The sequence below is a fragment of the Chelonia mydas genome, chromosome 2 (genome assembly GCF_015237465.2).
Source record: "Chelonia mydas isolate rCheMyd1 chromosome 2, rCheMyd1.pri.v2, whole genome shotgun sequence".
In the NCBI taxonomy this organism is placed as follows: Eukaryota; Metazoa; Chordata; order Testudines; family Cheloniidae; genus Chelonia; species Chelonia mydas.
In genome coordinates this window covers 202,868,511-202,892,170 of record NC_057850.1, presented here as the reverse complement: position 1 = coordinate 202,892,170, position 23,660 = coordinate 202,868,511, and the positions used below count along the sequence as shown (strand labels likewise).

Below are 23,660 nucleotides of genomic sequence, written 5' to 3'. Positions count from 1 at the left end.
AGGTGAAAATCTCTCTATCCCATTATTAATCCTGAGTCACCCAGTCCCCAGGTCTTTACTACAAAGTTAATTGCTGTACTTCTATTAGACAAATAAATGTACAGTACAGGTCAGTTTCATATTACTAGTGTCCAGTTAAAGGTGGAAAAATAAAGCAAAATAGCTAATACTTCCTTGTGACTTAATGGTTTAATAGATCTCTGGTGATTGTGAGGCATTTTATGGTGAAGTGCTTCTAATAGAATCTGACTCTGGAATGTAGTTTCCTTTCACAGAGACATAAAATGTGAATTTGTTCAGAGCAAGGATCAGAATGCATGCTGACTACTGCCAGTGATCTGAATCCAAATACTAGGTCAGCCATAAATGACACAATGCCTTGAAAGTCTGATTTACACTTCTCATCTCGCTACTAAATGGCACTATCACACAGTTAATGAATCAGAGAAAGCTCATGCTGTGCTATTTATTTTCAATAATCACAGTCACCTCCAAGTGAGCCTTGTCAGTGAACAGATTGTTACTGCAATGGGAAGTGCAAAGAGTCTGTCTTGTGGCACAAACCTGGAGGCTTTCCCAATCACAGTGAGAGCAGAACATCAATACGTACATGTGCGAAGGACAAGAACTTAACTGCCAGAATGAAGGTGAACAATTTCATTGAGGTTGATCTCTCAGCATCAGAGCTGGGCTCTTTCTTGAACTAGAAAGCAGCACTTAAAGATAAAGAAGCAACTTCATGGACTGACCATTATATTAGTGTTCTTGAAAAAAGAAAAATAACACTTGGTGCTTATACACTACAGTTCTTTACACTTTCAAAGAACTTTACAAATAATAACTACTTACTCCTCCATTCAGCATCCTTGTGGGGTAGGTATTATTTATCATCAACATTTTAGATGGGTAAACTGAGCCACAACAGTTAAGTCAATTGTCCAAATCTATACAGTGAGAGAGATTAGAAGTCAGGCTCTCTTGGCTTCTAGTCCTTTCACCAGTACTGCCTCTATATGCCTTTATCCTCCACCCTGGAAAAGCACCGGTTTTTCATACTAGAGGATCAGAGGAAGCAAAATCTTTTGTGGCATGTAAGAAACAAGAACTGGCTCTGGCAAACATCCAGAGAATGACAAACCACCAGCAGCTCAGAACTGAAATGGCCTGCAATGGTTTTCATTTTGTTATGTTACCCCTATTTCAGAAAGCAAATCAATCTTTTTGCTTTCATTTGGACACTCGCCTTGACTTTAGCCTGGAGAATCACTTTAACTTTGGAGAGCTCTGAATATATGAACCACTTTTTCCTCTATTTTTACACTGCTCAGCCCTTTAATTTTATTTCTTTATGCTGCTCTGGAATAAGACTAGTTTATGTATAATCCTTTGCTCCTGGAGGAAACATGTAGTACGAGGTCAGATTCAGACCTGGTTCAAATGGGTGCAATGGCATTGGCTTCAAGGCAGTTGCAACTGTTTTACAGGAGGTCTGAATGTACATTTAATAACTGTGAAGCTTCCTCTCCATCATGTGTACATTGGCACTATTTGTACTGAAAGTGTAATTGTTTCAGCTATGTGAACAGGCCAGCCACCTCTTGAGCACCCCCTCATGGCCTGAGGTTACTCTGCAGGTGCCCTGCCTCAATTTCCCTTCTTTTCGGGTTCTGGCAGTCATAGTACCAAAACAAACTCTTCTCAAGTTCAGCAATACCCTTCCGTCGGCCTGGATTTATTAACATAACAAAATATTCAAAATTAAAGTTCTCAAACCCCCCATCAAATCCATTATCCCAGTCTCCCTGCCTTCTTCCTGGAGCTTTTTCCCTGCTGGAGTCCACTTGCTCCCAGTAGCCATTCCCTGCCTTGGCAGGCTTCTGCAAAAGTCTCTTGCTCCCAGCTGGGACACTCCAGCCAACCTTATTCACTCCTGCCTAAGCATCCCCCTTGGTTGTTTAATTTACTGTTGTACAGGATACAATAGTACCCTGAGCGATAAGTAGGAATCACATGTTTCTTGGGGGAGATTTCCTACACTATTCTGCTCTTTCTAAGAACAAATCTTTTGTGCTATAGATAGAAAGAACTGGCTTTTTTATTTATTTTGGTGATTCATGTGCATTTTCTGTAGTGAGTGCTATCAGGCCAAGAAACATCTAGCTAGATACTATGGTGACTGCTGCATTTTAGAAGGCTAGAAGCTAGATGGATTTTTCAAAGAAATTCCTTTTCTAAGTTACAAGCTGCACTCTAGATCATTAAAGTTAAAAGCACTGCAAAAATCTACTTTGCTTTTTACCGTTTGATGTTTATTTGTAGTTCACCTAGGTCAGAGAGGGAAACTCAGCTGGTCTGTTAGTTCTATTTTTGGCTTTCATATAAGATTGTAATTGTTACCTCAGTTTCCCTAGAAACCAACCCAGGTTTACACTTATATTGTTTTTATTAAATACCGCTGTTGGATCAAACCAATGGATTCATGCATACACACATTCATCGCATTCATACCCTCATGCACCCTCACTCTCACACAGGTGGAGAGTTACTGGAGACAGCAGAGGAAGGCAAGAAGCCAAAGCATAGTAGATCTGGTGCGTCTGCCTGCGGTCACGGATCCCGGCCGGCGAACAGGTCAAGAAGCAGGGGGCTTGTGTCTATGCCTTCTTCCTTGTGCTGGAAATGGGCGGCTTCTGTCACATACACTGAGTTTCCCTTCTGTGTCTGTCACGGAGATGCATTCCCAGGCCTCGCTCCTTTCGTGCATACCAGGTTCTTCTTTTCTTTACAGCCCCCCCATGATTGCCTTCTCAGGGCAGATTACATCAGACACACCTGGCTCCTGGCTCCGGGCTCTATTCTTGCAGTTCCTTTCCACCCAGTCCCACATACACTCCCTTGTTCACACTCCCTTACCTCCCTCACATACTCCCTTGTTAATACCCTCACTGATTGCGTGATGGGGTATTGCAAAGCTTGGAGGTTTATACAAGTGGTAACTGAAAAGGTTACAAAGCTTGCAAGAGTTACAAAGCTTAAAAGGCTATGCTAACAATAACTAAAGTTACAAAAAGAAAAGGAGGCCTTGTGGCACCTTAGAAACTAACAAACTTATTTGAGCATAAGCTTTCGTGAGCTACAGCTCACTTCATCGGATGCATGCTGTAGCTCACGAAAGCTTATGCTCAAATAAATTTGTTAGTCTCTAAGGTGCCACAAGTCCTCCTTTTCTTTTTGCAGATACAGACTAACATGGTTGCTACTCTAAAGTTACAAAGTTTGCAAAAGGTTACAGAACTTAATGATCATACTAGCAATGACTGAAAAGTTACAAATCTTACAATCGCATTCTGCTGAATTGAGTGGAGGCTTTACATAACAGTAATGAATTTTCCAACATTCCAGAAGAAGGTTTAGATAAAACAACGACGTTTCAATACAAATCATATATATACAATTTTTTAACAAGTGAAAACAAACCTAGTCATATTATGGCAAATATAAAATTTGGTGATTCAGATTGCTTGAGTGTCTCTTTAAAAACAGGATTTTTTGGAGTATATCTTATAGTACATTTAGTATATTTAGTAACATTTTCCTTTCCTCCTGTCATCATAATTCTGTTAGTTTTAAGCTTTGTTAGGTAGCACTTAGAGAAAACTTGTGTTACATTTTATATGCATCTTAGTATTGACAGAAAAAAAGTTTTCATCATTGTAACTTAGTCTTCTTGTTCTAATATCGGGGCCTGATCATGCTGTCTTTGGCCTGCTATGCAACAGACAAAAACAATAGAAGTGGGGCTGTGCACTCATGACCAATGGGCAAGTTACACTAAAAGTGAATTGCTAGTATGGTGTTTCCTTGCGTAAATCAAGGTAGGCAGCATTATTTGGCAGTTCTGTGCAAGTCACAGCATGCCCATGAAAAGAAGGTGTGGGCTTTGAAAAAGGAGGTGTGGCCATAACTCAAACCACTGCCTTGTAGGCTCCCCCAAAGAATGTGCCTTTCCTAAAAGCAAATGGGCATTCTCAGGGAAGCCAGCTCCAAGAAGATTTAAGTTCCATGGTAGCGGCAGGACATCACCACTGCAGTAGGCTAGAGTGCAGTGGCCATGACTTATCCAATGCATGTGTTCCTTTTGTGCCATTAAATATTATTCTCTAAATATTGGTCTTTGTCTTGTGTACCTTGCTTGCCAATAAGTGTGTGCAGATCCCTACCTTTTACTCTCCAGGGCCTCTGCATAATCTGGCCTGGACGGCCACTGCTGGAAATTATTTTCTGAATTAACATGTTTCATTAACATGATTCAGTGGGAGTAAAATTAGGCAGGATTTTGGCCATGTACTTTGTAGTTAACATATTATATAGTATGCTAAGGTTCAGCAGCCAAAACTTTCATCTAGTCTGGCCTCCATTCAGGAGAGGTACCAGAGATATTTTTTTGAACTTTCTGGGCTTTTCCCTTTGACCCATTGCTGAGCTTCCTTGTTGAACTCTTTGACTCAGCCCCATAACAGCCTAACACTAATGTAACCCGGCAAATGGGTGGAAGTGTGCAGGGAAATAAGACGCAGTACAATACATACAGATTTTATTCTGTCTAAAAAAAAATGGTGTGGATCTTGGTTGTTTGAGACAGCACTTCTCTCACTTGTGTCTCAACAGAAAAATTATTATCCAATGGTTTGCTCTTGCTAAGTTCTTTCTACTCACCTACCATAGTCCAATTCTTCCAGTGTTGGTCTTTTTAAAGAATTCTCTCTTTCTCCAAAATATCAATAAATGCCTTTAGAAATATCAGGGTGACATTTTCAGCAATAATTTGGTTGCACTGTACGTAGCTGAAAGATATACAGTAGCAAAACCTTGGCGGTTTTTAATGAAAGATGGCTGAATAGATGTTATTATTAAGTGATGTAGTGAAGCATATAAAATGGCATACAACAGAGTAGTAACTATGTTCTTTCAAAGTAATTATATGCCCTGCAGACTGAATGATGATTGCACTTTGAAGAGTCACTATGAATATAAACCATGTATAACCTCTGTTTATGTATCTACTGTGAAACAGGTCCTCTAGCCCTGTAATCTGCAGTTCACAAATCTATTAGAAATTTAATATAATAAATCTAATATTTAGACTGAAAAATAACGCATGTTTAGTAGTTTTTGTTATTTTACAAATGGGTAAACTGAGGCACAGGCAGATTAGATGATTTGCCTAAGGTTACCCAGAGAGTCAGTGGGGCCATCAGTCACAGCACCCAGGAGTTCTGACCAGTCTTCTGTTCGAACTACACATCCTCCTGGGATGGACACCCTTTCTAGCAAGTAGCAACCCTAAAGAGACTGAAGAAAACTCCTCCCTGACACTCATGCACTTTTAAAAATAATGTGTGTGTGGTGGGGGAGGGAGGGGGAGGACTTGGAGGGTTCATACTTTTAGAGGATTCAAACTTCAAAGTGCTGAGCTGTCCCTTAAATTGCTGGTCATTTGGCATCTCTCTCTAGTAAAATATATATATTAACACAATTCCAAAAGAATTCACTTGGACAGAGACCAAGCTTGGAAAATATCAGCCTAAAAAAAAGAAATGTAGAGACAGGTATGACTGAGTGAAAATGAGTTCTAATAAATCCTGGCTTTGCACTCTTAACTGTAGCATTAGGTACCCCAAAAATGATGATAGAAATATCTAAATTATTGTAAGTCCCATGGCCTGTATTCTACAGGAGGTCAGACTAGATGATCCCAGTGGATTGTTATACATCTGGTCGTCCATTAGCAAGGTTTTGCTCTTACTGATCTGGATGTTCTAAATACCAATCAAAAGCTTGTGACTGGTATGTTTCGAAAAAGATTTTAGAAGGCAAAAGTGGCTGTGTTTGTTTTCAAACTGGTCAGCTGGTGTCCAGCTGTCACATGCAGAGGGTGATGTGGACGTTTCACCAGAAGGGCAGCATGTGTAGCCTGACCATGGGTTTCCCTAGTAAGCACATTGAGGGTGGCAAATAATGTTTAGCAAACAGCATTTTGTTGTGGCTGATTCCCTCATTTAGTTTATTTTAACAATAACAAACTAAATTCAGTTTTCTCACAATTCCTGTAAGCTTTGGATGACCAGACGTCCTGTTTTTACAGGGACAGTCCTGTATACAAGCCCTCCTGCATGTGTCACAACTTTTTCTTAAAAACAGACAAATTGTCCTGTATTTTCTCTCTCTCCACATCAGTACTGGTAGGTCCTGCCGCTGGCTGGATCCCTGCTCGCCAGCTGCCTGCCCACCAGTGGTGATGGGGCAGGGGGGTCTAATGATAAGGGTGGGTGTGCAAAGCTGGTGGCGGGGCGAAGATGCTCTGTGTGGGACCAGCCACTCCTCCTGCTGGTCCATCACCACAGCCCCCACTGTGTGCCCAGCAGGACCCCGCCCCCCCCATCCCATTTCCTTCCGGCACCAGCTGTGTGCTGCGAGCTGCAGTGGCTGGTGAGTGTGGGCAGGCGCTAGGCAGTGTCTGATTACATGTCATCTCTGCTGCCCACCCATCGGCCCTTTATGTGCTCCCCCTCCCGCTATCCACTCCCTGCTTTGCCTCTTCCCTCTCCCCCCAGCCCCCCAGCCGCTCTGCTCCTCCATATCCCACCCGGCGGGGCGCATTCTGTTCCCAGCACTGTGTGGAGAACCAGCCCCTGGTCGGAGTGCTCAGCTCACCAACAGCCTGGCCTGCAGCCTCCTTCCTTCCCCCACTGCCTCTGGCTGGGAGGAGCTGAGCCCTGCATGTGCCAAAGCCCGGCACAGCGCTGGCATGTTGAAGCCTCTCCGCCCCTCAGCTCAGCTCGGGAGCAACGGGGGAGGGAAGCGATTTCCAGCCTCTTTGTGCCCCGACCCTGCAGGTTCCACAGCAGCCCCTGGGGCAGGGACTTAGCACCCTCTTCACACACACCCCTGCCCCCAGGGAGCATGAGGCTGCTCCATCCCCTAGGCACCTTCCTCTGCTGAGCCACCTCTCTGGCCGGGTTCACTGAAGCCCCTGCAGTCAGGCTCCCTGGGCCCTGGTGCACAATGCCTCCTTAGGGCCGAACCCCTTCCTGCCCATGCTGCAGCTGGGGGACAGGAGGCAGCTGGGTTATGTTGGTGGCCAACAGCAACCTGGAGGTATTGACTGCCTTTTGACACTGTGCGGGCAGGAAGGGACAAGCTGCTTCCAGCCACACAGGTTGGGGCAGGGGGGAAGGAAGAGATGAGCTCTGCAAAGACAGGGGGCAGGTCATCCCCCCCTGCAGCTGGAAGCAGCTCCCATCCCTTCCCTCCCGCACAGTGCCGACCACATACTGGCATGAACTCTGGCAGAAATCCACGTGTTGCCTCAGGAAGACGTGATGCCAGGTACCAGGAGAGGCAGGTCCATCCCGGGGGCCCAGCTAGGCATGGAGGGTGGAGAGCACCGGGCAGGGAGGATCAGATTGGTCAGTCACATCTGTTGTGCGAGAGAGGTGTATGGGAGTGTGTGTGTGTGTGTGTCACCTCTCAGTGTCTGGGGGTGGGGAGGTGGGAAGGAGGTATGTGTCACCCCTCCCTGTGTGGTGTGAACCCTAAAGCCTTAAAAATAAGTAGGTAAATAAAAAGAATCCAACTACACAATATGTCTTTTTAACAGGGGCTTAGTCAACTTGATGTTAATTTAAATGTTTGTATGATTGATTGCCTTTGAACTCACTTGAGTATGAGTAATTTTACCAGGTGTCCCGTATTCAGTATAGGGAAATATGGTCACCCTCTCCAAGGTCAGAATAATCACTCTTGTATTGGTGTTGAGGAGATGGAAAGATGTAACAACAAGAACATGCCAACTCTGTCACAATCAGGGCTTTATCCTGTGACATACTTAATACTTCTTGTGATATTCTGAGGACCCTGCACACTCAGCTCTTTGTAAGGTCAAGTCCTTAAAACTTCCCTTAATTTGTATTATCTTTGTTTATCTAGATGTTTAAGATAATTTTCATTAACTCCTCTTTTCCTTAACTCTGATATAGACATCGAATTTTTTATTCAAATTGTAATTATACATGAACTTTTCTTGGACTGCAAATCCACTTCTCAATGGGAAGCCAGGATTAGCTCTCATGTGAAACCTATAAAGTGAATGAAAGCTTTGGCAGTGATGAACTAATTTGGTCCGATGAAAACTGATTTAAACAGTTCTGCAGTGTATTTCAGAGGAATTAATTTACACTTACACAAATAATAAGAAGTCACTTGAAGTGGGCTAGCAGAAGACTTGTCAGATCATTCAGCCTTTGAGAAGTTCCAGCTTTCAGGCAATCAATTCAGTCTGGAGAGCTGAGGGCCAGTTACATCATTTTTAGCTTTGTTAACTTTGCTGGCCAAACCAAAGAGTGAAAGTATCCAAACATTTTCTGTTTCATTTCAGTGTTGACTCAACTCACAGTGTAGTTGGATTTCTCCTCCAATTACACGGATGTCCATGAAAGCACTGATTTCCACCACATAAGTAAATGGAAAAAGAAAATGCACAAAATCTAGAATGAAGCCAGGTCTACACTACAGACCTATATCAATATAACTACGCCACTCAGGGGGTGTGAAAAATCCATATTCCTGAGTGATGTGGTTATACCGACTTAACCCGCCATGTAGACAGTGCCATGTCCATGGAAGACCTTCTCCTGTCAACATAGCTACCACCTCTCAGGGAGGCGGATTAACTACGCCAACATGAGAAGCTCTCTCGTCAGCGAAGGAGCGTCTTCACAAAAGTGCTACTTTCTGTGGTCTGTGTCTCCAATGGATCAAGGTAGTGGACAGAGGCACTGGAACAAGGTGGGTTCAGGGACCATGGCCCCGCCACTTTTTATTGGCTGTAAGGGCGAGCAATGGGGCAAGAGAGCGGAGAGGAGCGAGCGGGGAGGGAGGGCAAGATCTTGGGGGGAAGAGGTGGTGCAAGAGCAGGGCATCGGGGGAATGGGCAGCACGAGGATGGGGGCTTTAGGGAGAAGGGGTGGCATGGGGGAAGGGCCTTGAGGGGAAGAGGAGGTGTTCGCAGCCCTGCAGACCTGTGTTCGAAACCCTCTGGGCCTTACACGCTGTCTTAATAAACCTTATAATAATAGCAGCAAATGTTTTGGGGGACAGTGCAATTTCATCACAACATCACAATGTGCCGCCACGTAGCATCACATATCACAAAAATGCAACATCAGATGCATGAGCGTGTCCTGACTCCCGCAGTGAAGATACTTTTAAGAATGATTTCCCTAAAATGAGCATTAAATATAAGCCCAAGTCCTGGTGGTGAACTGGAATCAAGCATTCACCTTTTAACCCAGAAATGTTAATGCACTAACATGATGCGAGTCACTCCCAAGTTTACAGAAGGGGAACGAGCAACTGCAGTAACAATTACAAACTGGGCTGAGGCGAGAGGTAACTGAAGGGAAATGGCTTTAATTTGAAAACAAACATCTACAAAAGCTGGGAACAGGGCAAAATTGATCTAAGAATGTCTGTGGGGAGAATGGCATGTTTCTAAGTGGGTCTCTTAAAAATGCCAGTGAATGTTAAAGTGAGAGGAGTGAGTCATAAGCACATGAGCAGGGAGTTGAGTTGAAGACAAGAAATCATGCATCTCTGCTTAATGCCATCACATGATGAGCCCTGGAGCTCTCCATTTAATCACAGAGGAGGAGGGCAGCAGATAAACAGTATTCTCACTTCTCTGAAGAGAGTTAACTTGTGCTGGAATTGGGGGCACAATACACTCACACTCCCACACCATGAAGGGTCTCTGCCTCCTCTTCCTCCTCGGAGTCCTGCTTCTGGCCGAAAGGGTTCTGCATGCTGCTGCCAAACGTGAGTGCCTTGATTCCTTCCCCTCATTTCCCCCAACTTCCCCAGATTTAATTTGCTGAGATGGTGTGATCACAACTATGCTGCTATTTTGAAATGTGTTTTGCTTTGGTTGCTGCAGCTCAGGGATTGGGTGTTTTCAGGCTGCATCCTACCTAGCTGGGGGTTATCTGCTTCTGTGGCTGCACATGTGATCTGAGCTGGGATAGGAACGAGGAGAGCTATTCTGCTACCTGTTGTAACACCAGAGGCACGGTGACAGGCTGATGGGTCCTGAGCCTCTGTTGACCTCCCCAGACCTCCAGATGAGACACACCAGCTAGGTGACAGGGACAATGAGCCTCTGCTGATTTCCTGACCTTAGCTCTTGTTGTGACTCACCAATTCGGAAACAAGGGTCTCAGGGAGGATCCCATTCCCTCTCCACACTGACAATGGGCCCTGGATCCTGGGGAGGGGATTAAGCTTCTTTGGAACTCTCTCTCTCTCTCTTCCAGGTCTGACAGACCCTCTCAAGTACAGAGGGGCAGGACCGTTTGGGACTGAGCTATTGCTGACCTTCCAGGAGTCCAGGGTTGACTTACTGGCTCAGGGATAGAGGTCTAGGGGTGGGGACTGAGCCGCAGTTGGCCTCCTTTCCCTTCCCTGGGCAACACACTGTCTCAGGGAATGCTGAACCACTCCTCACCTCCCCATCTTGTTATACCAATAAAATAAAAACCAGCAGGATCTTATTAAAGGGGAAAAGGCAAAATACCACATTTATTGTGAATACAGAAAGAATCATAGTAAGCAGTTAGTTACAGCTGTAACATTCCATTCAATCTCATATTTATTCACACATTCATTCATACACACACACACACACACACACACACGGGTTCTGCAAGGTTGTTATCATAGTTACCAGCCTTAGAGTTGCTCATGTCAAGCCACTGGCCAGGTGGCCTGGACATGAGGAGGGAGCAGGGCCTTCTCAGATGCACATCTGATGCTCCTGGAAGTTGGTTTGCAGAATCAGACCCCAAAGTTCTCACTTTCCAGAGTCCAGAGATAGCGTACAAGCTCAGGGACGGGAGCCCAGCTGAGTTGGGAGCAGGGTGCAAGGAGCGCCAGCTCCTCTCTTCCAATAGAACTAAAGTATGGTGTCATTATTCACAAGAATCACTTTCTTGGGTTTTATTATTGGACTGGCTGCTTTGGACTCAGTTGATCCACATGTGGTAATGACTGACACTTGCTTATGAAGACTGTGTATAGTTAAGTGGAGGAAAAAACTTCTCTAAAGCCTCTTTTTTCTTACCCCTCAGTTCACCTCCATATGGTTTAGAGGGACTGGTGCCAAAGTAGAGGCTAGGGTGAAAAATGCCTTGTCCGTGTAATCCAAAAGCTTGTGGAACTTCTTATATTTGATTGAGATAAACATATTACAAGCGAGTGAAGAAATGCCATAGGAGCTTACCTGGTTAGAATTTGTGATGCCCAAAGTTATGATTAGGGCTGATGGTTTGTCATGGAAAAAACATACAAGCCACAGTCCAGTCATGGAGCAAAGGCCAAAAGTTGCAGGGCACTTTGTTTGAATCCAGATATTATCCATTTGGCAATAACAACTTGTTTCACACATTAAGCGTGAGGGTGTGACTGGCCACAGAGAGGGTGCATGAAGAGGGAAGGGTGCCGGGAGTCTTCCCCAGTGCTCTACCCCCTTTGCAGAGGCCAGGCAAAATTGCAGCCCTTGCACACTTCTGAGGTCAAAGACTGCTCCCTACTAAAGACCGTGCAGGGCACAATTCCCCACAGAGCAGGGAGGGGCTAGCAGCAGCGCTGGCTGAGCACGGAGATCTGTGCACACTATGGGACCAGTCAAAGGGAACTCCAGTCTGGTAGCAGCCTCAATGGGTAATAAGGTGGGTGGAAAAAAAGCAGCTGTTGCCTCTTATTCAGCACTGCTTCCCTGCCTCCACCTCAGGCGTCACAGTGCTGTGCAGACACCACTTCATCCAGCTATATCTGCACGGTGCCTCTTCTAAACTACAGAGAAATGACAGGACCCCTGAGCACGTAACACACCACTATAGGCACAGAGGTGGATTAAGATTTATTGGGGCCCTGGGCTGTCAAGGTTCCTTTCCCACTCTGAACTCTATGGTACAGATGTGGGGACCTGCATGAAAAACCCCCTAAGCTTATTTTTACCAGCTTAGGTTAAAACTTCCCCAAGGTACAAACTATTTTACCTTTTGCCCCTGGACTTTATTGCTGCCACCACCAAGCATCTAACAAATATATAACAGGGAAAGAGCCCACTTGGAAACGTCTTTCCCCCCCAAAATCATCCCAAGCCTTATACCCCCTTCCCTGGGGAAGGCTTGATAAAAATCCTCACCAATTTGCATAGGTGAACACAGACCCAAAACTTTGGATCTTAAGAACAATGAAAAAGCAATCAGGTTCTTAAAAGAAGAATTTTAATTGAAGAAAAAGTAAAAGAATCACCTCTGTAAAATCAGGATGGTAAATACCTTACAAGGTAGTCAGATTCAAAACATAGAGAATCCCTCTAGGCAAAACCTTAAGTTACAAAAAGACACAAAAACAGGAATATACATTCCATTCAGCACAACTTATTTTATCAGCCATTTAAACAAAACAGAATCTAACACATATCTAACTAGATTGCTTATTAACCCTTTACAGGAGTTCTGACCTGCATTCCTGCTCTGGTCCCGGCAAAGGCAACACACAGACCGAGAGAACCTTTGTTTCTCCCCCTCCCCCCCAGCTTTGAAAGTATCTTGTCTCCTCATTGGTCATCTTGGTCAGGTGCCAGCGAGGTTATCCTAGCTTCTTAACCCTTTATAGGAGAAAGGGTTTTTCCTCTGGCCAGGAGGGATTTAAAGGTGTTTACCCTTCCCTTTATATTTATGACACGCCCCCCAAATCACAGATAGGGTGAAACGCTGACTGTGATTTCTTCCTGGAGCTCTAGGAGAAAACAGAGTTAATAAGACACATGCACCTCTAAATATACTACCAAGTATATAAAGACTAACAATATTTTTCACATCTCAAGGACGATTTTAACCAGTTGATTCTGGGAAACTTTCACGGGAGAGTGCATCAGCCACTTTGTTAGAAGCTCCTGAGATGTCTTGGATGTCGAAATCAAAATCTTGGAGAGCTAAACTCCACCGAATAAGTTTTTTGTTATTTCCCGTGGCGGTATGAAGCCACTGTAGCGCAGCATGGTCTGTTTGTAGGTGGAAACGCCGTCCCCAAACATATGGGCGTAGCTTTTCCAGAGCGTAGACAATGGCGTAACATTCTTTTTCACTGACTGACCAGTTGCTTTCCCTCTCAGACAGCTTTTTGCTGAGAAACACTACAGGATGGAATTCTTGATCCGGTCCTTCCTGCATTAAAACTGCTCCCACACCATGCTCAGACGCATCTGTGGTTACTAGGAATGGTTTGTCAAAGTCTGGGGCCCTTAGTACAGGGTCAGACATGAGTGTCGCTTTAAGCTGGTTAAAGGCCTTCTGACACTCTTCGGTCCACTGAATGGCATTTGGCTGTTTCTTTCTGGTTAGGTCTGTCAGTGGAGCGGCGATTTGGCTGTATTGCGGTACAAATCGCCTGTAATAACCAGCCAAGCTTAAGAAGGATTGGACCTGTTTCTTTGACTTTGGGACAGGCCACTTTTGGATAGCATCCACTTTGGCCTGTAAGGGGTTGATAGTTCCTTGACCCACCTGGTGTCCAAGGTAAATCACTCTGTTTAGGCCTATTTGACACTTCTTAGCCTTAACAGTTAGTCCTGCCTCCCTTATGAGCTCAAAGACTTTTTGTAGATGTTCCAGGTATTCTGCCCAGGAATCCGAAAATATGGCCACATCGTCAAGGTAAGCAACTGCATATTCTCCTAATCCCGCTAGGAGACCATCTACAAGTCTTTGGAAGGTGGCGGGTGCATTCCGCAGCCCGAAAAGGAGTACATTAAATTCATACAGCCCGACATGTGTGGTGAAGGCTGACCTTTCCTTGGTGGATTCATCTTGCGGTACCTGCCAGTACCCCTTGGTTAAGTCCAAGGTAGAGATAAACTGGGCCTGTCCCAGTTTCTCTAATAGTTCATCTGTGTGTGGCATTGGATAGTTGTCTGGGAGAGTTACAGCATTTAGTTTACCGTACTCCACGCAAAAACGTATCTCCCCATCTGATTTGGGAACTAGAACCACTGGAGATGCCCAGGCACTGCCAGAGGGGCGGATTACACCCATCTATAAAATATCCTGGATCTCCCGTTCTATAGCAGTTTTAGCTTGAGGAGACGCCCGGTAAGGTTGGACTTTAATTGGGTGAGCATTACCTGTGTCAATGGGGTGGTATGCCCATTCAGTCAGTCCTGGGGTGGCTGAGAACGTCGGCGCATAGTTAGAGCACAGCTCCTCGATCTGCTGTCGCTGCATACGCCCAAGGGTCATGGAGAGGTTCACCTCTTCCACGCCACCAGCACTTTTCCCTTTATAGTAGACACCTTCAGGCCACTCAGCATCATCTCCTCCCTGGGCTGTAAATTGACAAACCTTTAATTCTCTGGAATAAAAGGGTTTTAGAGAATTAATATGGTACACCTTAGGCTTTCGGTTGGAGGTGGGGAATGCTATGAGATAATTAACAGCTCCCAGGCGCTCCTGGACCATGAATGGCCCTTCCCACGACGCTTCCATTTTATGGGCCTGGAGTGCCTTTAAGACCATGACCTGGTCCCCTACTTTGAAGGAATGCTCTCTGGAATGTTTATCATACCAGGCCTTTTGCTCTTTTTGAGCATCCTGTAGGTTTTCTTTAGCAAGGGCTAAAGAGGTTCGGAGGGTGTTTTGTAGGTTGGTTACAAAGTCCAAAATGTTAGTTCCTGGAGAAAGTGTAAACCCCTCCCATTGCTGCTTCACCAACTGTAATGGCCCCTTAACCTCGCGGCCATATACAAGTTCAAATGGTGAAAACCCTAAACTGGGATTTGGTACAGCTCTGTAGGCAAAGAGCAACTGCTACAACACTAGGTCCCAATCACTGGAGTGCTCATTTACAAATTTACGTATCATGGCCCCCAAAGTCCCATTAAATTTCTCCACCAGGCCATTTGTTTAATGATGGTAAGGGGTGGCAACCAAGTAATTCACCCCATGAGCTTCCCAAAGGCTTTCCATAGTTCCTGCTAGGAAATTAGCTCCTGCATCTGTGAGGATGTCGGAGGGCCAACCTACCCTGGCAAAAATGTCTACTAGTGCCTGGCACACACTTTTAGCCCTGGTGTTGCTTACAGCTACTGCTTCCGGCCACCAGGTGGCAAAATCCATGAAAGTCAGTATGTACTGCTTTCCTCTGGGTGTCTTTTTCAGAAAAGGACCCAGAATATCCACAGCTACTCGCTGAAATGGAACTTCAATGATGGGGAGTGGCTGGAGAGGGGCTTTGACCTGGTCTTGGGGTTTTCCCACTCTTTGGCATACCTCACAAGACTGGACATAGGTAGAAACATCCTTGCCCATTCCCTCCCAGTGGAATGACCTCCCCAAACGGTCTTTAGTCCTGTTCACCCCAGCATGGCCACTAGGATGATCGTGGGCCAAGCTCAAGAGCTTTACCCGGTACTTAGTTGGAACTACCAACTGTCTCTGAGGATGCCAGTCTTCCTGGTGTCCACCAGAAAGAGTTTCCTTGTATAAAAGTCCTCTTTCTACAATAAACCTGGATTGATTAGAAGAGCTGAGAGCCAGTGGGTTGCTCCGGGCCGCCATCCAAGCTCTCTGGAGGCTTTCATCTGCTTCCTGTTCGGTCTGGAACTGTTCCCTTGATGGAGACATCAGTTCCTCATTGGATTGGCTTGGTCCCTCTGAAAGTGATGTAGGGGATGGGGCTGTTTCCGTTGACTGTGAACCACTCTCCACTGGTGCTCTATGTTGGGGTTCAGGCTCCAGCTGAGCCTCTTGTGTAGGGTTATTGGCTGCTGCCGGTTCCGGTTCTGGGACTGGCTCTGACTGGGTCTCTGGGACTGGATCCACTACTGCTGTTACAGACGTTGGCATGGGGTCTGGGTCCATCACCTCTGACTGGGTCCTAGTAGAAGTTTCCGGAACAGAGCTAGGCGGGGTGGCTTGCTTAGCCTGGCTGCGGGTGACCATTCCCACCCTTTTGGCTAGCTTCACATGATTGGCCAAGTCTTCCCCCAACAGCATGGGGAGGGGATAATCATCATATACTGCAAAATTCCACATTCCTAACCAGCCCTTGTACTGGACAGGCAAATTGGCTGTAGGCAAATTGAAAGAGTTGGACTTGAAGGGTTGAACTGTCACTTGGATCTCTGGGTTGATTAAATTGGGGTCCACTAAGGAAGCATGGATAGCCGACACTTGTGCTCCGGTGTCCCTCCATATGGTGACCTTCTTCCCGCCCACACTCACAGTTTCCCTGCGCTCCGAGGGTATCTGGGAGGTATCTGGGCCTGAAGACATCTGGTGTGATTCCAGTGTAATGAACTGTAATCGGTTGGGGTTCTTGGGGCAGTTGGCCTTCACATGTCCCGGCTCGTTACATTTAAAACATTGTCCAGCTGACGGGTCACTGGGGCAAGGTGGGGCAAGGTGGGTTGCTGGAGAACGGTGTGGCAGGACGATAAGCCGAGTATTCCTTGGTGTGTAGTTGGGGCCTTGGGCTGCCCCCGGTAGTAGGGTGTGGTCTGATGGTGTCCCTTCCGGTATCTGCTCCAACTGCAACCAGGGTTGTTCCTCTCTCCTCCCTCCACCTCTTTTGTTCCAGCTTGTCCCGCCTCTCTGGCGGTCTGGGACTGCTTGTATCGATCAGCATAAGAAGCAAGACTTTCTGCTGAGTCCATTTTCTTATCCCATAAACACTGTTTTATTTCCTCCTTGGACATATTCAGGAATTGTTCCTGAGCTGTCAAATCACACATTCCGTCAAAGCTAGTAACACCCCTTCCTTGGACCCATTTATCTAATTTGTTTATCTAAACCTTCATCTGGTTTAGATAAGCCACATTACTTAGTCCAGGGCCGCTCTTAAGGGATAGAAATTTTACTCTGTATGTTTCAGATGTAATTTGAAATTGCTTTAAAACCAAATCCTTGAACTTATTATAGTCAGAAGCCTCATCAATAGGCATCTTATTGAATATGTCCAGAGCTCTTCCAGTTAATTTTGTGACCAATGTGGTCATCTTGTTAGCTTCAGGAATTTTATGGAGAGTGCACAGTCTCTCAAAGGTGAGAAAATATTCAACAATATCACTGGATTCATCATACCGTGGACATAGTCTATCCCATTTGTGGATTGTTGGGGAAGGATGGTTAGGGTTATCCAGTAGATTCGGCTCAGCCTTTGCCTTCTCCATCTCCAGTGCATGCTTCCTCTCTTTTTCCTTCTCCTCCTCAGCATGCTTCCTCTCTTTTTCCTTCTCCTCCATTTCTTTTTCCCTTGCCTCCATAGCTCTCCTGTGGGCAGCCTCCCTTTGCTCCTCAGCATGCTTCCATTCTTTTTCCTTTGCCTCCATAGCTCTCCTGTGGGCAGCCTCTTTGGCTGTTTCCTTGGTTTCTGTCATGTTTGCCCCTCTGTTTTTAACTAACTTTACACCCGAGAGTTAGAACTAAAACAAACAAACAAAAAACTTGGCTTGTCAAAACAAAAATAGGTTGTGCTGTAACCGGATACCTATGTTCTCTGATAGTGATTGTCAGCCTACAGAAAAATCCTTAAAAAAACCCCAAACACCTTTATCTCCAGGCAAATAGACAGAAAATCCCTCTAGTTGCTCTTAGGTAAAAAACAACTTCAGGTCTGTGAAGACTTGTGAATTTCCCTGCAGGAGGTTAACTACCCTGCCTTTAGGTAGAGAAAACTCCAGCTCACAAAAGACAATTCCCTTTTGTCTCTGCTCTGGCCCCCAAGCAGAGACAAAAAAACTCTAACTGCTTTCAGCTTAAAACCTGCTTTCCAGCAGCCCAAAGGAAAAAAATATTTCCTTTTAAAAAATCTGTGCTTCTGGTTCAAAGAATCTCAAATTGATCTCAAAATGATTTCAAGTTAATCCCACTGCTCTGCCACCAAGGTTCCTTCCCCACTCTGAACTCTATGGTACAGATGTGGGGACCTGCATGAAAAACCCCCTAAGCTTATTTTTACCAGCTTAGGTTAAAACTTCCCCAAGGTACAAACTATTTTACCTTTTGCCCCTGGACTTTATTGCTGCCACCACCAAGCGTCTAACAAATATATAACAGGGAAAGAGCCCACTTGGAAACGTCTTTCCCCCCCAAAATCATCCCAAGCCCTAAACCCTCTTTCCTGGGGAAGGCTTGATAAAAATCCTCACCAATTTGCATAGGTGAACACAGACCCAAAACTCTGGATCTTAAGAACAATGAAAAAGCAATCAGGTTCTTAAAAGAAGAATTTTAATTGAAGAAAAAGTAAAAGAATCACCTCTGTAAAATCAGGATGGTAAATACCTTACAGGTAATCAGATTCAAAACATAGAGAATCCCTCTAGGCAAAACCTTAAGTTACAAAAAGACACAAAAACAGGAATATACATTCCATTCAGCACAATTTATTTTATCAGCCATTTAAACAAAACAGAATCTAATGCATATCTAACTAGATTGCTTATTAACCCTTTACAGGAGTTCTGACCTGCACCCCTGCTCTGGTCCCGGTAAAGGCAACACACAGACCGAGAGAACCTTTGTTTCTCCCCCTCCCCCCCCAGCTTTGAAAGTATCTTGTCTCCTCATTGGTCATTTTGGTCAGGTGCCAGCGAGGTTATCCTAGCTTCTTAACCCTTTAAAAGGTGAAATTCCTCTGGCCAGGAGGGATTTAAAGGTGTTTACCCTTCCCTTTATATTTATGACATGGCACAAAGAACATTTGGGCTCCCCTACACTCCAGGGGCCCAGGAGTGCCAGAACTGGGGGAACAAGGGGGTCATGCCCCCCCTTTTTTAACATGGGCATAGTAGCCTTGGGCAGTGGTGGAGTGGCAGCAGCAGGGGCTTCCCCACCACAAAGCACAGCCCCTGCTAGTGGTGCCAGTCTCTTCTCGGTGGGGGGCTGAGGTGGCCCATAGCCGCCCCTTGCCACAGGACCCTGCCCCCCGCTCCTCCTCTTCCCACCAAGGCCCTTCCCCCTGGCCAGACTGGAAGCCAGAGCTGGGCCATGCTAAGAATCACCCAGGGAGCCCAGGCTGCTGTGGAGAGCCCTGGTCCCTCCACATGCCCTGGGCAGTGTGCTCCAGGAGGCAGGGACATGGTCCAGGGGCTACTCTCATGGCTTTCTGTGATCCATCCATAAAGCAGTCCACCTCTTTATAAAGTGAACCAATGCCACAACTGCAACGGTATGTCCAGTGATATGAACAATTTCTGCAGATTTCACAGTAAAAAATGCCTGTTGAAACTTTCTTCTCTTCAGCTAGATAAGATAATGCAGCATAGCATCTAGGAAAATGTACAGATGGTCTTAAAACGTTGGGATGTAAAATATTTCTTGCCAGGGCTTGAACTGGGACAGGGGGAAGTATGCTCTGGTCTCTTCTAAACAGATTACAGTAAGATGTGTGGGTATGTGTGTCCCAGGGACCCCATGGTCCCAACTGGGAGAGGGCACAATTGCACAAGGGTCCATGAGGTTTTACGGGATCCCCTGGCTCAGATATATGCATAATAGTTCACCAAAGGGTGGCATGTGAGGTCTCTGCCAAGAGCCAGTAGCCCACTGGTCATCATAATCATTGAGAAGCATATGAAGAGCGGCCAGCGCATCCCTCGGCCCGCGCCGCTTCCTGCAGCCCCCATTGGCCTGGAACAGCGAACTGCAACCAGTAGGAGCTGCGATCAGCTGAACCTGTGGACGCTGCAGGTAAACAATCCAGCCCAGCTGGCCTGCGGCTTTCCCTGGCAGGCCGTGTGCCAAAGGTTGCCAGTCCCTGCTGTAGGTGCTTACAAATTGATTGTTTAATAATTTGTTCCAGGATCTTTCCAGGTATCGAATATAGGCTGACTAGTATTCATTCCTGAGGTCATTTTTGTTCCCCTTTTTAAAGATAGCTACTCTGCTTGCCCTTCTCCAGTCTTCTGGGACCCCACCTGTCCTGTTCTTGAAGATAATCACTAATGGTTCCAAGATTGCTCCCGCTAGTTTCTTAAGTACTCTAGGGTGAATTTCATCAGGTCCTGCCAACTTTGAATACATCTAACTTATCTAAATATTATTTAACCTGTTCTTTCTTTATTCTGGCTTGTGTTCCTTCCCTCTCGTTTAATATTAATTGTGTTAAGCATCTGGTCACAATTAAGTTTTTTAATGAAGACTGAAGTAAAATAGGCATTAAACATGTCAGCCTTCTTAGTGTCATCTATTAGTAATTCTCCTTCCCTACTAAGTAATAGACCTACACTATCTTTCATCTGTCTTTTGCACCAATGTATTTATATAACTACTTATTGTTGTCTTTTATGTCCCTTGCTGGGTGTAACTCATTTTATGCCTTAGCCTTTCTGATTTTGTCCTTAAATGCTTGTGCTTTTATGTCCACAACAGAAACATTAGACTTTTCTATTGAATGCTTCAGGAACCTTAAGTACTAAACTATAAGTAAAGCCCCAATTCTGCAATGCATTCCATGTAGGCAGATCCCTATGTTCATGTGTGTTCCCATGGACTTTAATGGATGCAGGGGTCCACCTGTGTAGAACTCATTGCAGGATTGGGGCCTAATAGCTCACTATTACATTCCCTAATGTCTCTTTTAATAATCACCTGTTGACAGTTTACATGTAACTTTTTTGGTTTATAATCCATTGAAAATATTTTTTAAAGTTCTGAGAAAGTATAAATGAGCAAAGGAAGGGCTGGAAAATGTTCATCCATGTGATCTTATCCCTCCAAGAACCCTTTAATTTAACTGGAACATGTCCTAAAGTTAGGAATGGATGAAATATGTATAGCCTAAATTCAGAGGAATTTCCATTATCAGTAGACTGGAAGACATAAGCTTTGTTTATAATGATAAAGTTCCAAGCATGTCCATTGATTAAGAGTTTTGCATTCGGTGAAGAATTTAGTATTGTGAAATGGAGCAGGGGAAATAGTCATACTTTATGTTGCTCATATTTCTATCTAGAGTTTCGAGATGTGATGAGCCATGGAAGATCTTCTTCTCATGTCAGGTCCCATAAAAAGCTACATGGCTGGTCTCCTGATCAAAATCAGTGGAATGAAAAGCTTTATCCTTTCTGGGAAAAAGGAGATCCTAGATGGAATGACTGCTGGAGAGGTAGGTCTAGATATGCAACCCTAAAGCTCTGGGAAATGTAGCCAGAAATTCTATAAGATAGAATAGAAAGTTATAGATAGTGTGTTTTGTACTGTACATATCCCAGAATTGCTCTTTGCAGTAATGCGCTAGATACTAGTACTTAATACGTTGTCTGATGAAGTGGCCATGGCAGCCATTACAAAATCTGCTCAGTAATAATTCACAGCCTCAGATATTGAAATCTGGTTTATTGAAAAGGAACATTAGCCAGGACACTGGGAAAATCCCTTGTTCTCTGTGAAAAGTGCCAGTAGGTTGGGATCTTCAACTTCCACCGCAAGGCACATCACTGGATCAGTTTAACACTTTCTATGAAGAACCAGCACATTGTATGCCACTGTTTTATCACCACTGGTTATGAGCCCAGGACTAAAGGCTACACCTTCTGATAGAGACAAAAGAGCTGTCCTCTGGTATAAGCTGCCTCTTTTGTGTACAAATGTGATTTTAGTTTATAGTAGGGGAATGTCTAGAGAATGGTTAACTTCAATTGACTGTATTGTAGCTACACTGATTTACATTGGCTTAGAATCTGGCCCACTAAGTCTAATTTATTGGCATAGGTTTGGATTTTGAAGAACACCTTAGTGACTTCGGATCACAAATTCCACTGAAAGTACATGAGACTTGTGCCTCAAAGTCACTTAGCACTTTTAAAAAAAACCCATACTAATAATTTTCAGTTGGTCTCCTCTAAACTATTTAAGTAAAAAGTTTCTAATTTTTGTTGTTCTGGTTAGATAGTAAGAGCATCCAGTACCTCAGATGGTTAAATGAGGGGCAAAAGAGCTTCTTCAGGAAGGTCAGTACAATGCAGTATAGTATGTTGTAAGAAGTGACAGAGACACTTAGGGTCATCACCTCAGCACGTGTAAATAGGTGTAGCTCTTTTTGCAGCCTACAGAGTGTTACCAGTTTATGCAGCTGGTGATCTGGCTCTTACAGTCTTTGTAATAAGTTTAACATGATTGATTTTAAACTTTTTTGTTTAAATGGTGCACAAATAAAAGTAATAGCTACTCAAAAAGACTGCAAAAAGAAAAGGAGTACTTGTGGCACCTAGGGACTAACAAATTTATTTGAGCATAAGCTTTCATGAGCTACAGCTCACTCACGAAAGCTTATGCTCAAATAAATTTGTTAGTCTCTAAGGTGCCACAGGTACTCCTTTTCTTTTTGTGGATACAGACTAACATGGCTGCTACTCTGAAACCTGTCAAAAAAACTGGTGTATAAATGAAATCTCATCTTAATTTCTTCAGGAGGAAAGGTGGTGGCCAGATTGACCTCTGACAGCCCAGCTCTAGTAGGATCAAACGTGACCTTCGCTGTGAACCTACAGTTTCCCAGGTGCCAGAAAGAAGATAATGACAGCAACATAGTATATGACAGGAACTGCAGGAATGGTAGGTAACAACAATACCCTTATATTGTGAACAAGTGTGGCAATGGTACTGGTGCACTTGTGGTCTACAAAAGCATCATGCACACCTGGAACCATCAGCATTCTGCTTCCAGGCTGCAGTTCTATGCCTGTTAAATTGAGAACGACAGTAATGTCTGATTTGTGTCACACAAAAAGTCCTGTTCAGAAGATGACTGTCTTATTTTTACCCATCTGCACCCACTACATAGAATGGCCAGGAACTTTAAATGGATTTTTTTCCACTGCAAAATGAAGTGTTTTATCTGGCTCCCAGAAAAACTGTTACTGCTCAGCTCAGTTGCAAGTTTGCCCAGTCACTGGACTGAATACTGGCATGTTACATCAGTAACATGGGTTTTTCTAACCAGGTTTGTGAAACTGAGAATCTTCAATAAGGAGTCCAGAGTTCACTAAATAACATCTTTATATGGCTGCCTCCCAAGGAAGAGCCGATCTTACATTCCTGATATTTCAAACATAAAAAACAAGCAGGGGAAAATATCTTTTAAAATAAAAAACGTTTTTGGCCTTCTTTATATCTCTTAAATGAGGAAAACTGGTCAAAAACCCAATGTTTTTATTTGCTGCAGCTTGGCAGAAATAAACCTTTGTTCCAACATCCAGATAGATTAAATAACACTTTCTACCGATCAATTTCAAGAGATGTCAATCACTACTTGAATAGCATAGCTTCTACTTACAGGCATCTCAGGCATTAGATTGTGGAGTATCTGTCTTATGCTTACTAATTTTGTGCTTTTCCAATGAAGAAACATATATTTTTCTGGTTCTAGTGGTGCTTGCAGTTTACATGGCACTTATTTAAAAATGACACAACTGGCTCTTCTGACAAAAGAAAGAAAGAAAAATAAAAAGCAAGCCAAATTCTACTGCGGGTTTCACAGCTGCAGCTCCCATTGGGCCAGAATGCAGGTGCAACCCCACTGACCTCAATGAGACGGCA

At 44.5% G+C, this 23,660-nt stretch overlaps 1 protein-coding gene across 2 annotated transcripts in view; it reads left to right on the top strand.

Annotated features, from left to right (window-relative positions):
- The first annotated feature begins 9,632 nt into the window (after positions 1-9,632).
- GPNMB (glycoprotein nmb) overlaps positions 9,633-23,660 on the top strand; it is a 30,689-nt gene continuing 16,661 nt past the window's right edge. The window contains exons 1-3 of one of the 2 annotated variants that reach the window (XM_027828470.3): positions 9,633-9,876; positions 21,076-21,228; positions 22,533-22,676. In XM_027828470.3, the coding sequence (XP_027684271.1) occupies positions 9,801-9,876; positions 21,076-21,228; positions 22,533-22,676 (373 nt within the window). In that variant the 5' untranslated portion in view covers positions 9,633-9,800. The remainder of the gene's footprint in view (positions 9,877-21,075; positions 21,229-22,532; positions 22,677-23,660) is intronic. The other variant, XM_027828471.3, reaches the window with a different exon arrangement.